Source organism: Polyergus mexicanus, unplaced genomic scaffold (assembly GCF_030449975.1).
Source record: "Polyergus mexicanus isolate NDT 795.1 unplaced genomic scaffold, iyPolMexi1.0 SCAF_16, whole genome shotgun sequence".
Lineage (NCBI taxonomy): Eukaryota > Metazoa > Arthropoda > Insecta > Hymenoptera > Formicidae > Polyergus > Polyergus mexicanus.
In genome coordinates this window covers 3,071,686-3,088,063 of record NW_027223336.1, presented here as the reverse complement: position 1 = coordinate 3,088,063, position 16,378 = coordinate 3,071,686, and the positions used below count along the sequence as shown (strand labels likewise).

Here is a 16,378-nt window from a genome sequence, read left to right as displayed (position 1 = left end):
AATATTTTTTTACGAGTACAACACATCATGTTGGCGAGAATCAAAACAAAAACATACAAAATGATAATAAAGTTTTCAGATATCAACACAAGAGTCAGTCGTCAACGAACAAGCGCCGGGACAAGGCTGTAAGTAAATTGCTAAGCTTTTCGGTAAAATATAAGAAAGAATAATCTCTTTCGGGTCTAAACCGTAATAAATGTGTTACTGAAGTATTCTAATCGAGATTTTTTATTGTCAGAGACGTCTCGTTCATTAGTATTGTCGCGCGTGTTTTCCTTTTAATCCCTTTCTTCACTCTCATTTTAATACTTATTAAATCGTTGATATATAAACCTAGATATATAATAATATCACATTTTTTGGACTCTTGGTATTATTAATTTGGTTATTATATAGATAGGGGTTCTTTTTTTATTCATAAATATAAAAAAAAAATATACGACAGTATAAGTAATTGACACATATATGCGAGAATTAATTTTACATTTTGGTAATAAAATAAAATAAATATAAATGAGAGATATTTTTATATTTATCGTTTGCTTGATTTTTGTGACGATGATGCATAAATCAGCTTAAATACGATATCAAGTATGTATAGAAACGAATTAATTATACATATAATTATGTATACTAGTTTTGTGTACTCGGTATTATTTTATGAAAGTATCAACATTTGTGTTCTGCAAACTGCTTGAATCACGTCCAGGAATTATGTAGTATATTCGAGAACGTACCAATTGCCCTACTAAATACGCTTTGGAGTTGCGATGTATGTACAATATTAACGTTCGAATAAACTTTCCTTATTTCTATACTGTAGAAGCTGAACGCCAATTCGGACATCTTTATCGAATATTGCAAATAGGTCACAGTAGCATTACTTTCGAGATTTCGATAAACTATCATAAAAAAAGACGATCGATGCAGCCAATATTTTCGATGTTTTCCTTTTTAATCGTGCTAGAGTTAACAATAGAGTTAACAATTTGAAATATATATATATATATGGTAAAATATAAAATTATTGTAAAAAAATTTCATTTTTATATATTATGTATTATGTATTAAATTTGTATTACGCAGGCTATTAATATCTTAGTGAATTTATAATAACAAAAATCATAGAATATTTTGTAGCCAACATTTTTTTATATTCTACGTGCTAATTTATTTATAAATAAAATTAAATCTTTTAAATAAGATCTATATAAGAAACCAAGCTTGTGTATAGAGAAATAGAGATTAATTTTGCAATCGGATAATCAATGCGAATAAAGGATAGTGGGAAAAATAGTTATGTTTGAACATAAAATGTAAATCATAGAATCTTGAAATAAACTTGATATAGAAATATAGAAATGTCAATGCTGATGAGCAAAGAAGACATATTTTTTACATTAAAAATTATTTTCAATCTTGAAATTTATCAGTTAAAAATTTTATTATGTATTTATGAGCAATCTATGATAATGTATATTTTTTTTGGAGGGATCCTATTATAGATTCACATGGAATATTTTGCGATAAATATTTCGTCATTCGTGAATAATTCGTGGATAAAAGAAACACCAGAGGTACTTAAAAAAAATCGAATGGATGAGTCGAAGAGATGATCGAGCGGATAATAAAACGTTGCCGCGCGTGTGCAAAAATTTTTTCTTTCCGTTACTTTCAAATTCACGCCAATGTCAGCGACGAGGACGGCTCTGTCGGTCGGGAGCACTTAGAAAATCGATAAGCCCCGGCTCGCTTGATCCGCCGTTGGCTGCTGCCAGGCCATATCTTGATTAAAATCAGTGCCGCCTGGTACTCTCCTTTCTTCGATATTTCCCCGCCGGTTTCCTCGCCGCCTATGTCGTTGCAACCATCGTCATCGCCGCCGCCGCCGCCGCCGCGCGATGAATCCGGTTAGTCTCGTTAACGTCCTAAATCACTGAGAGTCTCTTCCGCGCCATTCCCCGTCACTTTCTCTTTTACAAAACGTGGAAAAAGATCCGCGACGGGGAAATCATCCGGGGGCGCCCCTTGCTCTGGGATGTTCGTTTGCAATCGAACGTGATGTCGGATATTTGGCCGTTTCTGGTCTTCTTGCTTGGTCGATCGCGTTGCACGATCTGCGCTCGACGAAAGTGAAAGCTCGCATACGCTGCTCGACGCATAACCGGTCGCGTGCTGACCCCGGCCAGGAATGCACATCTATTAATTCCATTCTCTTACAGAAAGCGACGCTGCTCGAACAAAATCGGTCATAGAAAATCCTTCCTTTTCTTTTCCACGGGATCCCGCCGATCCCGCGGTACGAAATTGAAAATCGAAGATTTCATAATTCTTATATAGGCGTTGAATTTGATGTAACTTTCGTACTGCGGACACGCGACAATAATGCGAGAATTGTTAGATGCATCGCACTTAGCCACTTTGCTCCGCATTAAACGGCTGTTCGCACGGTCGCGCTTTGCCGAGCGAGAAGGGCGGATTAGTGCGATCGATCTTCTCTTGAACGCGCGACATAAAGGATCCATAAAGCATTTGATCGAGATAATATCATCGTACCATCATTGTACGCTAACGAACCTTACCGCTCGCGGCGATAACACGCGTACATTTACCACGCACGTAATATGCCGAGGATGCCTCAGGCTAAGGTATTCCCTGTAGAGGAGACGACCGTAAGATGACCGTACCTAAGATCAATGTGTGTCAGGGGACTACTTGAAGGACCTATGCGCAATCCGGAAGCTGATCGACGGAGAGACGGACAGAAAGACAGAGATAGATGAGAGAGAGAGAGAGAGAGAGAAATGAGGGATGGGTATTGATAAGTGGGTGCTGTTTACCGTGCTCAAATGTTGACCGAACTCCCTCGATCGTCTCCCAGCACCATATTCTGCTTTCAAACGAACCTCGCCTTCAAACGAGTCCATGGTGAACTCTCATTCGTGTGGTGGGCCAGTCAAACGACGCGAGTCTTCCAGCATCAACAAGGAAATTGTTGAAATTAGTTTTACATTTTTTTCCCTTCTGGTGTAGGAAATATATTACGGATAAAATATGTCTCAGACATAACTTCTCTCTTTTTCGCGTAAGCGTGACTGATATGTAGTATATCTTTCATTTCTTTTCGTCAAAAAATCAAAGTTGATTCCGGGAATATTTGAAATATTTCGTGTTGCTGACTATCTTGCGGGCACAATTGATGCATACATCAAATACAACTTGAAGAAAAATGACATTAAGCAAATATCTTTCCAAGTGTTCACAAAAGAAGATACGATTCATATTCATGCAAATCGAGAAAATTTTTGTCCGACGAAATGACGGGGTTACATATCTTTCTACATTTTTGATATTGTAGATTCGGAATATGAATAAAAAAATCGGACAAACTTATTTTTTTAAAATTTCCGATTTTACCAGCGTAAAAGATATCGAACATGGTCGGGCATGAATATGATTCGTCATTTAATAGCTTACAATATCGTCGATTTCGCTGCCTCAATCGCTTGAAACCGATATCCGGTTCGAATGTCGAGCGATTTCAAACTTCGATATAACGCAAAATTCTTTGAGTTGTTCGAAAAAAAAGAACGCAATGAATTTAAATTCGTGTAAAAATCGATCTTTGAAATTCTGTAGAAAATATTATTTATACCGTGTGTGCGGCAATTAAATTGTTATAGTTTTTATAATGATTTTCATTAAAATAATTATGAAACTATATATACATGGTTTGACGGAAATATATAGTGTAATTTATCCGCTAGTGTAATTTTTAGCTATATATTACAATTATTATATTTTGTTTTATATTTTGTTTAATTTTATTATATATGTTTTTATTGTAATTTGCGAGATTACATAATAATAGAGATTTTTAAAAACATACGTATTCAATATTAAAGTCTATTTAAATCCAGCTTTAGATTTTATTTCTGGAATGAAGAAGAAAACGGGCGCATTGACTAGTCACTTTTTTATACTTGTTCGCACATTATTCCTAACAAAAGAATGCTTATTGGGGGTATTTTAATATCGTATAATATTAAAAATATCGATAGCGAAATATTCGTACCTATTTCCGTATCTCGTTGACGTATATCGCAGAAGCGGATTGACGATCAAGACATTGTTGACGTCGCTGTTTAGAAATGACGCTGAAGGCTTTTATCCCACCCTTTTTCGTCGTCCACCCCGTTCGGTACTTTCGCGTCGACATTGGCGGGGAACTCTAGATGCTCGCGGGGGATTTTTCTTCGTCCACAGGCGATGGTACCGCTTTGTCCGTCCAATCTCCCCGCTATAGCAGCAAGATATTACGATGATGCGACAATGAACGCAACGATCGCTATCTGCGATGTGCGTCCTGCGTTAGGGAGAGAGGGTAGGTGGAGGGGGAGGGCGGGTCGAGCCACCCTTGCGGATCCCGTGAACACGCGCGTGTATCCGTGTGAATGCTCTCACATACACAGCCGCGCACGCGTGTACGCATGTACGTATACACGCGACTATATGCGCCACCAACTAAACTACCCCCGACTCACGCCTAAACCTATTCCTCCCCTTTTATTATGAGCTGCGACGGTTATTGGATTGTACCGCGCTATTTGTTGGCTGCCACGCTAATGGATCCATAATCACCGGGACGAATTAACGCGCTACAACGACGCTAACGGGCCGCTACTTTAAATACAGAAACGCCCGCACGCCACTTATTCCGCTGCACGGGCGCTTAAACGATCGCAGTTGAGAGAATTTTCGAATTGTTTACCACGCTATGAAACGTTTTGTTTCAACGCGAAAAGATATTAACCGATATAACGAATTATTACACTTTTAGATATGTTTTTATAAAAGTCTCCTTCATTTATGATTTAAAAACGGAATTAAATCCTGAAAATATTTGAGACATATTTCTGTAACTATTTCTACATTTTACTATGTAATCAAGACATGTAATTTATAAAAGTATTTCAATCTTGACAGTTTTTTAATTTTTAATTTTCTAAGGTAAAAATTACGTGATTATACTCCCTCTTTTTAAATAGTTTTATACATTATGTAAATATTTTCTTTGAAATAATATCAATAATATTTTTGCACTTTCTTAATTAAACACTTTTCGATATATATATATTCTATTAAAGGAGTTTCTAAAGGAACCTAGCGAGGAACGGTCTTCTCGAGGCAAGTTTCATGACCGGTTCCCTAGGGATTATGGGCTAAGTCCTAATCCGCTAATTTCATTCTTCCTTTCCGCCTTGAATCTCTATCTTTTAGAGATACTCTTGGTTACGTAGTTTCGTCTTTTAAATTTACTCTTTTTCGAAGCGCGCCAAGCGATCATCGTCGAAGTTCTCGAGATCCCGAAATCGAAACACACGCTCTCTGATCTTTACTGCCACGGCTGGGATATCTTCCGAGATATATGTGTATACATTTGCAGCGCGCCCGGTTTTACGGGCCTGTCGAGCAAATGAAATGAAATTCATGCAAATCGCGGAACCGCGCCGACTTCCCTTTGCGCTGTCGAGGTGGCATCGCATCGGTTTTGTATCGGGGCGACGATGCGTCCAACCTACATCACGAGGAGGGTGAAACGTACTTCCTCCTCGGTCTCTCGGCCCGCTGCTCGTTTAGATAAAATTTGCAAATCAACTTGATCATCTTTTAAGAAGCTTTAGTTAAATTATATTATATCGTGTCATCGAAAAATACAAGTGTTAATCATAGTAGAAAAAAATTAATGACTCGTAAAAAATTAAGATTAAAATAAATTTTGATTATTATTTTATTTCATTGTACGATGCGTGTATCGTTATAATTATTTTATTTGTGAAAAACTTTTGGACGTGAGTTATATTATATTTATGTCACTCGATAGCAGTTCTTTTTTACTTTTGATAAGCGAAGAACAGGCTACACGTTGTTTACAATTTTATAAATGCGTCTCACAAATGGCAATATAAATTCTAATAGAATAATAGATATCATGATATATATAATAATTAGATGGTACGTGTATTCTTTTAATATGTGCTATATTTTATATGAAAGAGAAAAAAACTCTAATCACCATGATTTTATTTTTATTTTCAGGTTATGCCAGGAACGGACCCGATTACTATGGCGCATTGATCGGACCTTTACAAGAATATGCGCATGGTATCAAAGGTAAAGTGTATGCTGTTGATGATGCAACGATATTTATAAAAGGATTCTCTTACGATGGCACCGGTCCGGATGCTTATTTCTGGGTCGGAAACACCTCTCGGCCCAATCCCGATGGTTATATCGTACCTTATCCCGAGTCTGACAGCAGGTAATTATTGACGTTACTTATATTTAATTATATTTAAAGTATTATATTTATCACAGTATATTTACATGTATCTTTTACATGTGAAAAATTGTTCGATACATCAAATTGAGTATACATATAAAAAAATGTTAATAAATTGATCACTTCATCCATGCTAATTTAATTTTGAATGTTATTCAAAGATTTGTAACTACTAGAAGTAGGATAGATAAAGTCACACATATCTATCAAATAAAAGAAAAATAATATATAATATAATATAAATTAATTTGTATTAATTTGCTATTCGATTTTGTTTTTTGCTTATTTTATATATAGCAATTAAATAATTTTATAGAGGGTATCTCAAAATTGTCAGATGTTTCTTTAACAGTGGGATTAATGAAAATATCAAGGTATCAATAATTTTTGAATTAAAAAACTATTTAGAGAGAAGAAAAGGGCTTTTCAATTGAATGTTGTGGAAAAATTAACAAAAGTTAATGGAATTATTTTTATAGATTTTTTGTGGCTTAGCGTTATACAGAAATATTATGATAAAAAAAATTAAAAACTTGCAAAACACGACTTTCTCGATATTTTGGCTAAGATAAAAATCGACTCTAAATTAGCCAGAGAATTTGCTATTAAAAAAATATTCAATCAGATTTTGAAATACTCTATACAAGATTGAGAAAAAAAAATGATCCTTTAACGCAATGAAAACGATAGTTTACGTTGTGTTTTATATTATACAATATACTTGTGCGCGATTTTTCTAACGCGCGCTACGGTGGACCAGGAAGCAGCCAAGTAGAAACGTAATAAAGCGCTCGCGCAGATGAGATCCGGACGAGATCGGCGTATAATTCCCGTTTTATTAACTACACTCTCCCGCGTATCACGACTCATTCGCGTTCGGCCTTCCTTCTGTTTTCGTCCCCTGTCCTCCCTCCGTTCCCTCCCTTCCGTATATAAGCATCGCGTTACCCTCCGTCGCGCCCGCAACGGGCTCTTTGAATTTCATTTCATCCCTTGGTTACGGACTGCCGCGCGCTTTCCTCCTGTATCACTCTCACTACCGCACCCTTACTTTTGGCCTCCTACATCCCTGACCGCATGCACAACCCGCCCAGCTCTCGAAAACTTCTGCTCGCTTGATCGTCCGCACGACACGCAGATTCGCCGGGCGATATCAAAAGATGTGAAATCAATCGAATCCTTGTAATAAAAACGGCATAAGTTTATCGCTTCCGGAAATTTACATATGTAGCTATAATGGAATGCGTTCGCGAGAATGCGATTTTGTTTAATTACACGCGCGATAAAAATTTCGCGGATACGGTTAAAAACTACAGAGAAATAGGAACACGCACAGTTCGTTTTTTGTTATAACCCTCCTAAGAAATTTCGATCCTTATCGTTTATGCAGTTTTTCTAATGTAATTTATATAGTTCTCGCAATAAATATTTAAATTATATTCTATTACACAATATATGTTTAAAAATTTATACTTTTTATTGTTTCATATATTTTTTTTGCTTCTCTCTTTTTTTCTTAGCACCGATCCACGGGTATTGGAGGCGTACAATCACACGGACATTATTCTGAGATTACCCGGAGGAAAACGTATACGAGACATCAAGTGGCTGAGCGTTTGGTGTAGAAGATTTACGGTGAGTAAATTGCAACGATCGATCAAGATCTCGAATAATATATTATGCGTGTTTTCCACACATGCCGATTTTATTGGAGCAGGGTTCGAGATTTAAATCTTTTTGTCGACAAAATTTCAATGAATAAAATATATCCTACACTTCTCTTTTCGGATACTATAATTCATATCATAGATATAATACATATGATATATAGGAACCAGCTATATTACTAAATAATAAGCTATATCTAATGATAAAATATTATGATTACCCATTTTCTAGGCACTTAAAATTTTTTGCTAAATAACAATGCGATCAATAATTTGCGTAGAAATTTACGATTATATGGCATTTTATTTTTGATTATACGAATTCGCATTGTCAATGGTCACGCGTTAGTCCTTCAAGAATTCGTGTTCGCACGAAGACTCGTCAAGGCATTCTCTGTTTGATTCGTCGATATATTGCGCACGTTTTACTCCAAACGTCACGCGACGAGCAGAGAATAGAGATAACTTGATTTTTGAGAAGGTTCAGAGGAAAGCTCTATCGGACGTGCATTCGGGGTCAATGGTGCGTATGAGATGGATACGGAGGCCGAGTCTCGGGATCTGACGCGCGTGCTACGCGTGCACGTGCGCGCATACGTGTGTGGGTGGGTAAACCCTTCTCTTTTTTTTTTTTGGGGGGGGGGGGGGCTTTCTCCGGGCTTCTCTATTCGGGTGCATACCGGTCGAAACGATTCGGTATCTCTTTATCTTTCGGGTATCTCTTTCACATGTGTGCAGACGAGTGAACACACGAGATACCATCGATAATATCATATCGAAAATTGCTATGTGCGAGAGAGTATTGAGCATTACTTCAACTTTTTGAAGAATCTGAAAATATAATTATTTCGATCTATGAATAATATTATATTCAAGCGTAAAATATATCTTCTAACCGCACGATTTTATACTCTTTTTTCCAGTTTTTTTTTTTTTTGGCATTTAATTCGACAATAAGAAGCTCAGTGTTTTCTTTCTTTTACTTTACTTCTTTTCTTTGCACGGTGCACGCTTATTTTCGAGTTAATCCAGCTTAGCTCTTTCAATTGCTCTCATCAAGAAGTACACAAATTAGAATGTAAGATATATCCCCTCTTAAACAGATTCCACTCTTTCTCTCGCTCGAGCCGGAGCTTAAAAATCTCGGTGCACGCATGAGAGTCTGTACGTTTAAGCGGGACTACCTTTAGTTTTCCCTTTCCCCTTTTATCGGGCGCACACGTATGAATATAACGACACACATACGCGATATATTGCCTTTCTAGGAAGGGGAAAAGAGCGTTTGAGGCGAGCATATCGACGGTAGAGAGCAGAGCTTTTGCTCTTATATTAGAGGAGGGCTTTAATATCGAAGTCTGAGGGGTGCTCCCGTACCGTGACAACCCTCCATCAGACACGCTCTGTCACCGCAAAACGCGCTGTCCGCCGCCTACGGTCCATTCTACCGGGTGTCTCGTTACGATCGCCGCGAATCATTATTCGGGATTTGGCATAAATTGCTCCAGTCACCTCAGCGATCGACGAGCGTAAACTCGGGAGAGAAAAGATTTTACGATAGAGGTTTCTTATATCTACAATATATCACCTCGTATAAAAAATACTTCAAGTAGCAGAAACGAGCCTTTTTGTTATAACGATTGCCTATCAGTTATTGCCGGTCGATTGTTTTGGATAATGAGAGAGGAGAGAGATATAAGTATGACTCTCTCGCGATCGTTTATATATAATAAAATGATTTAATTATTCGTATGTATACATGTACATAGTAGGAAATAAAATAAATTAATAAACGTAATAAAATATATGCGGTTATATAATATATAAACAGCATCAATAACAATTCGTATTTTTTGTAAAAAAATTAAGATTTTTATAAAATTATCTACACATATGTATGTGTATATATACACAATATATATAAAATAAAACTAATTAAAAAACTATATTACATATAAAATTTTATATATATATTTCTATATATAAATAATAATAATAGAAAGTTTTATATATACATATATAAAGATAACAATAAGTATGAGAAATTTAATTACATTTTCTTTCTTAAATCGCGCGGAATTGTATTGCATTTACAATAATATAGATCATTTAATAATGTGGATGTCATTTAAAATTAAATATGCGCCATCTCACGATTTTCTTTTCTTCACATCATATTCTTATTATAATGCCAAGAAAACATGATATATCCAATTTGTCACTTTCGCGATGTTTCGCGGAGATTGTTTTGAAACGGTATCATTCAAAAACGCGAAACGTTTTCGATCAAACAAGATATTTTTCGATTACGCTCGAACACAAAGGAAAATCTTATAGTACACATCATCGAAACATTTCTAAGATTTCCGACTTTTGCACGAGTTTCTCTTTCTGTGATTTGCACAAGAAGTGGATTTCTCTTTCTTTTCCTCTTTTTCTTTCCGCAGGCTGATACCATACATAGTATATAGGAGGGAGTTGTAGGTTTTGCTTAGATATCTGGTAGACAGGAGCTGTCTATCAGTCAGCACTTCCTCGCGTTACGCTCGGAGAGAGGATGTATTGTCAGAGTAAACCCTCTTCCCATTCCTTCTTTCTCCTTTTCTCTCCCTTTTCCCCTGGCTCTCGGGATCTCCTTCCGTTTCCTCTCAAAGATACATCTTCCTTCTCCTCGACAACGTATCCTTCTTCCTTCAAATCCGTCGGGCTTCCTTTCAAAGGAACAGAGATAGCCTTTGGCAATATCAAACCGCCGCTCAATAGACCACTGATTCAGGTAGGATTTAGTAATTTTTTTCTTCGTCTATCCTCCCTCTATCTTTCGACCGCCGTCCGAAGCGGACAGTCATGCCACTTTCATGTGTACGTGTGCGTTTATTGCATACGGAGATGTTGCGAGAGGGTGAAAATCATCTCATCATTCCTTTACGATTTTATGTAACAGCGTTGACGTTTCTGACGTCAATAAGACGTTATTAAAACGTCATTTGACGTCACCACGATTGGTTTGTCAACTCGATCTTCCGTTTTTCCTGTCTTCACGTTTTTTAATATTTCATTTTTTTCTCGATAAGTCTTACTCGCGATTAATAGCGTTCTTACGTACTGCATTGTAAATGCGTGAGTAGGATACTATTGAGTAAGAGTTCAGAGACAGTGTTCCATTTCCTTGGTTTATAAATAGCATTTATTGGAAAAATGTTGAATATCTCGTATATGACAATTTGAGATTTTATGCGTTGCACACAATTAGAATGTAAATTAAGCGAGCTAAGATATATCGTCCTTAATTTCCGGGGTTCAAATGTTACATATTTTGCACGTAATAACGAAAGATAATATCTGGAAAGTTATATAAAGTTTGGTTATGCAAGTTACTGTTTTAATATATTATTTTTAAAATTTTATTCAAATTACATTTTTCTATGAAAATAAAAATATTCATATATGATGTAATAACGACGGAATAAATATTGTATATTTATAATTTTTAATATATATTTAAAAGCATTTCACTCATATATTGATATCACGCGTAATGAAAAAAAAAAATCAGTCATTATATCTTCTTTTGAATCTTTTCATGATTGGAATTATTATTTTTACACGTGTCTGTGTGAGTCTGTAAGAGAAAGAGAAATCGCGATTTTTAAATGATTATTATATATCACAAATGTTACAAGAAAAACCAAAATTAATAAAATAATATATAAAATAGCCATATATATATATATATATATATATATATATATATATATATATATATATATATAATTATATCGATAAAACTATAATAAAAAATATAATGCATTTGTTTGTTATAAGTAATTTTAACAATTAATATATTTCTAATCGTGCATTTATATTAATATAAAAATATTTTATTATAAAAATTTATATATTTTAATAAATTTTAATACACTATTCGCGAATCCCTATGAATAATATTTTATGCGTAGAGAAAAAAAAATAGTGATGAAAATATCTTTTAAGGATATAAAATTAATATGTAATTGCGTTAACATGGGTCGTCTTTTACGGATATCATTTTTCGCTCGATTACAGTATTTTTCACTTTCTGGCTGACTTATGCGTGACATGAACCACTACGCCACTCGCGATCAGCGCGATCGCGTTCGTCGTTTCTCGTAGCGTGACTCATTCGTGCATCCAATTAGTAAGACCAACGGACAAATCATGTAAAGGCAGATACCGTATTACATTATCTCACCGATCGTGCATTGTGCGCGTTCATTGTTCGTGTTACATCATCATGAATTCAAAATTATTTTACAATCCTCGACCGTGTAATATATTTTATCGTAATGGCAAATAATTTCAACGATTATATGATAATATTTTCAAGCGAGACATTCAAGTCTCAATACAATGGGCCAATAATCCGTTTCTTTCTATTTTTTCTTGCCATCTTTTTATACTTCAAAAAATAACGCTATTTTTTGAGAAAACCTACGACTTTCCCTAAGAGCGAAGAAAAAGACAGAAACTTTCGACATGTTTTTTTCATGTCTTTTTACGGAGTTTTCTTTTCCTACTGAAATGGCGATATTTTCGAATGAAATCTTCGCTTGTGCGAAGTGTCAGGAGTCGGTGTTCGTTCCACTAGCCGCGTTTCAGCTGGGAAAAGAAATGATTGTTCCATAGTCGTGTCACACGACATTTGCATGTGAATTCTCCGGTCTCTTTCCTGGGCGTCCCGGGGTTAATTAAATGCCTCATAGTTTTCGGGGTGGGATGACGAAGTACGATTGCTTCTGGCACCAAGTGGACGATCCGACCCTGTGCCTGAGAGAGCGTCAATTAATAACCGCTTAGAATGGATTTCTCGCGTAGATTTCAAAAAGAGAGCACAAGTGGATTGCGTCCTCATCAAGCATAAGTTTATTCTCCGTGTCGATATCATGTAGCCTTTTTTTAATATAATAAGTCTGCTAAAATTTTTAGCATTCGATCTTTTTTTTCTAATATTTTTAAATACTGAATATAATTTATTGATGAAAGAGATATATTTATTTAACGTTTTATTATACGTTTTTTTTATATTCATAATATTTTTCTGAAATAATATGTAAAGATGCTAAAATAATAATTATTATGATTATTATTATTTAAACTGTAGTTATTACAGATGATTTAAATAATCAGTGAATATATATATGTATGTATGTATTGTAATATTCTCCTATATATATTGTACTATTATTTTTTTACTATATTTACAACAATTCCGTATTATATTACATCGATTTGACAAATTTGCATCGGAATAATTGTTACTGGAACCAAGGAGAAAGGAGTTATGGTAATAAAAAAATGTGTCGCGCAATTTACGATAAGCTCTCTCCGGTTTAGTTTATTATTTATAAGATGCATTATTAATATACATTAATATATACATCATGTTGTGTTTTATCATCGCTTTTTCATCGCATATCGGGCTAAATATTTGCATACACCTCATGATAAAATTCACCAAAATTCCGCCGGTCATTTCAGCGGAATAATAAAATTTCGTGACATGTGGGTGATTTTGCGATGCCGTCAACAATATGAAACATAAAAGCGACGTTGACAAGTTCACGGATGGTGTGCGTAAAAGCTTTGAAACATTTTTTCTCTATATTGACATCATTCATTGTATTGAGAGCTTTTCAAGCGCGTCGTATAACTTGGAAAGCCGTTCGATGCCGTTGGATCTCGCCGGTCCTTCACCGAAGTCAATGTTAATAATCGATTTCATATTGGGAGACGGGGTGTCCCGCGATGCCTTCTCGCCGAGTATTTGGAAAAAGGTCTTACGGGAGATTTTAGTTCGGACGTATAACGTTTGAAATATCGTCTCACATCTTTCACACGATCTGTGTCATCGTATGTATTTTTTCTTATTATTATATTTCTTATTGATATAACGCACTGAAATCATCTCTCTCTAATGCATCCGGGATAGTTTCTTGAAATATGAACACTTTGAATAGATATTTTTTTATACGTGTTCCAGAATTATATTGAAATTGTCATATATTTTTGTACTTTCTCAAAAGAGAGAACAAATCTCTCACATATATCGATCCTTTTTCTTACTACTGGAATTTACATTAGTATTTGTTATTATTATCCCGTCGCTTTATTGGAATTCTTTCGTGGAACTAATTTCGCCGAAGTACAATAACTTGCATGACGGGTACAGTTGGATGCAAAGCATCTATCCATTGATACGGCCATTAATAATCTTGACAAATCGGCGAACGACTTGTCACCGGGCGATACAGTAACAATCGGCGTACGATTCGGTGTATAATGTCGATTTACAAATAGATGGACGAATTACCAAGTCGCTAAGACATTTATTTACGATTTACCGCTATCATCTATCTATACGATCGGAATAATAATAGAATAAATTATAAAATTAAATTCATCGTAACGGTTCTAAAGTTTTAATTTATTGTTAGTTCGGTTTTGAAGAGTTAATGCCAACTTACAGTATTTAGTATGCGCGAAGATGATTTTAAAAGATACTTCATAAATTTATAATCATTTTTATTTTTATTTGTTAAAAATTTTTTAATTATTTCAAAATTTTGCTTGGGAAGAATATAAAATTCTTAAGTTTTTAACTTTTTTAGAGTATAAAATTAAAAGAAATTTTTTGTTTGAAATATATTTCTATTCTTGTGCCGCAAAAACTTGTATGCTTATTTGTATGCTACAATAAACCTATAACGGGTTACGTTATTTTTTCGTTATTATATCACAAGTTTTAACGAAACTTTAGCGTAGCGCAAAGTTTAACGTTCCTCTCGATAAGCAATCGTTTCTCCGATAACGCGTTTTGGCTTTCGGATATTTGGAGGTTCATCGATTACGTAGAAAATGACTATCCACACATGAGAAATCTCGACGTCCATCGATTTGACGTCGAACGCGATCGCGACCGGCGCGTAAACGCGTCGCTTTCACAGGGGGATGATACGCGCGAGTTGCGCGGATACCGCGTGTCTATATACACACACATATAAAAATATGCGTACACAAACATACATATATACATACATACATACATACACACATACACACATACATACAGGCATACAAATGTACGCTCACACACAAGTCAATAGTCCCATGCACAAGTATGAACGCGGACGGGGACACGGAAAACGGACGATCAGAAATTGAGGCAAGGTTGATAGTCCTGGATAACAGTGGCGCAAGCGCAGACGCGACAATACCCGGTCGATGTTGGCCGGGGCTGGTTGACTGGCTGGCTGGTAGCCGAGGATGTTCTCTTTCTCTCTCTTTCTCTTATTCTCTCTCTCTCTCTCTCTCTCTTTTCCCATCCTTACCATTCCGCAGGTATCACCCATCTTCGTTTTGTGTCTCGTCTCTATCTCTCTTCCTCCTTCGTCGCGCAACCCTTTCCTTTCTGCGTTTTCGCGTCTCCTCCCCGTCCTTCTTCGTCGTCCTGCGACTCCGACTACTCGTTTTACCATTCGTTTCGACGTTGCTTCATTCTATTTATCCACGGGTCCATTTCTGAAAATGACGCGACGTTTTCTCGATCTAAACCCACATCGTTTTTGTCCCTTTCGCTTTTTCGGACTGTCTGGCGTGTCCTCCCCTTACCCTTCGCACAGGTGTCGTCTCTCTTCCTCCGTTTCTGCCTTCATGTTGCGGTATTCTGTGTTCCGAGCGCCGCCATTTTGAACGGGATCACCCTCTCTCCCCCCGCCCGCTCCCAATGATCACGGTGTCGAGGTCGAAGGCCAGGGGTTTGTTTCCGAAGGTCCGGAGCTTTTGATCGAGAAGCCGGCATTTTCCGAAGGAACAAACGATTCCGATTACACAGTTTCCAAAATTGATTGACAACCATATTTATCATCCAAGCTGAAACTTGTCTCTATAATTTTACACGCGGCACATATCGCTTAAACTACAATAATTTGACTGTCATAACGTCTACTATTTTATCTTACATTAAACGAAATATATGTGACAGCATCCTTTAACTATTATCTTCTCGATATGTCTAAATCTGACTTTAAATGTTTATAATATTATTCAAAAAAAAAAAAAATAATTTTTATATTTTTATCTATTATGATTCTCGTATCCAATCATTTCTACACTCAAAAAAATATGAAGGAATATTACGATAATGGTTTCTTCCACAATAATGCATTAAATCTCTATGTACGATTAGAACCATTGTATTTATTTAATTTATTAACTTTTATATATCTTATCGCGACATCCGTGTTTAAATTTATATATTATTTATGTATTACTATTTTCGGTAATATTTTCCGCGTTTTTTATTAAAATCTTTTATTATATATTTTATTAT

General features: G+C 35.7%; 1 protein-coding gene across 1 annotated transcript in view; it reads left to right on the top strand.

Moving 5' to 3' along the window:
* The window catches only part of LOC138940330 (protein Skeletor, isoforms B/C), a 50,144-nt gene that overhangs the window by 16,019 nt on the left and 17,747 nt on the right, over nt 1–16,378 (top strand). Inside the window, exons 4-5 of the mRNA XM_070309148.1 lie at nt 6,103–6,325; nt 7,867–7,981. Of these exons, the coding sequence (XP_070165249.1) occupies nt 6,103–6,325; nt 7,867–7,981 (338 nt within the window). The remainder of the gene's footprint in view (nt 1–6,102; nt 6,326–7,866; nt 7,982–16,378) is intronic.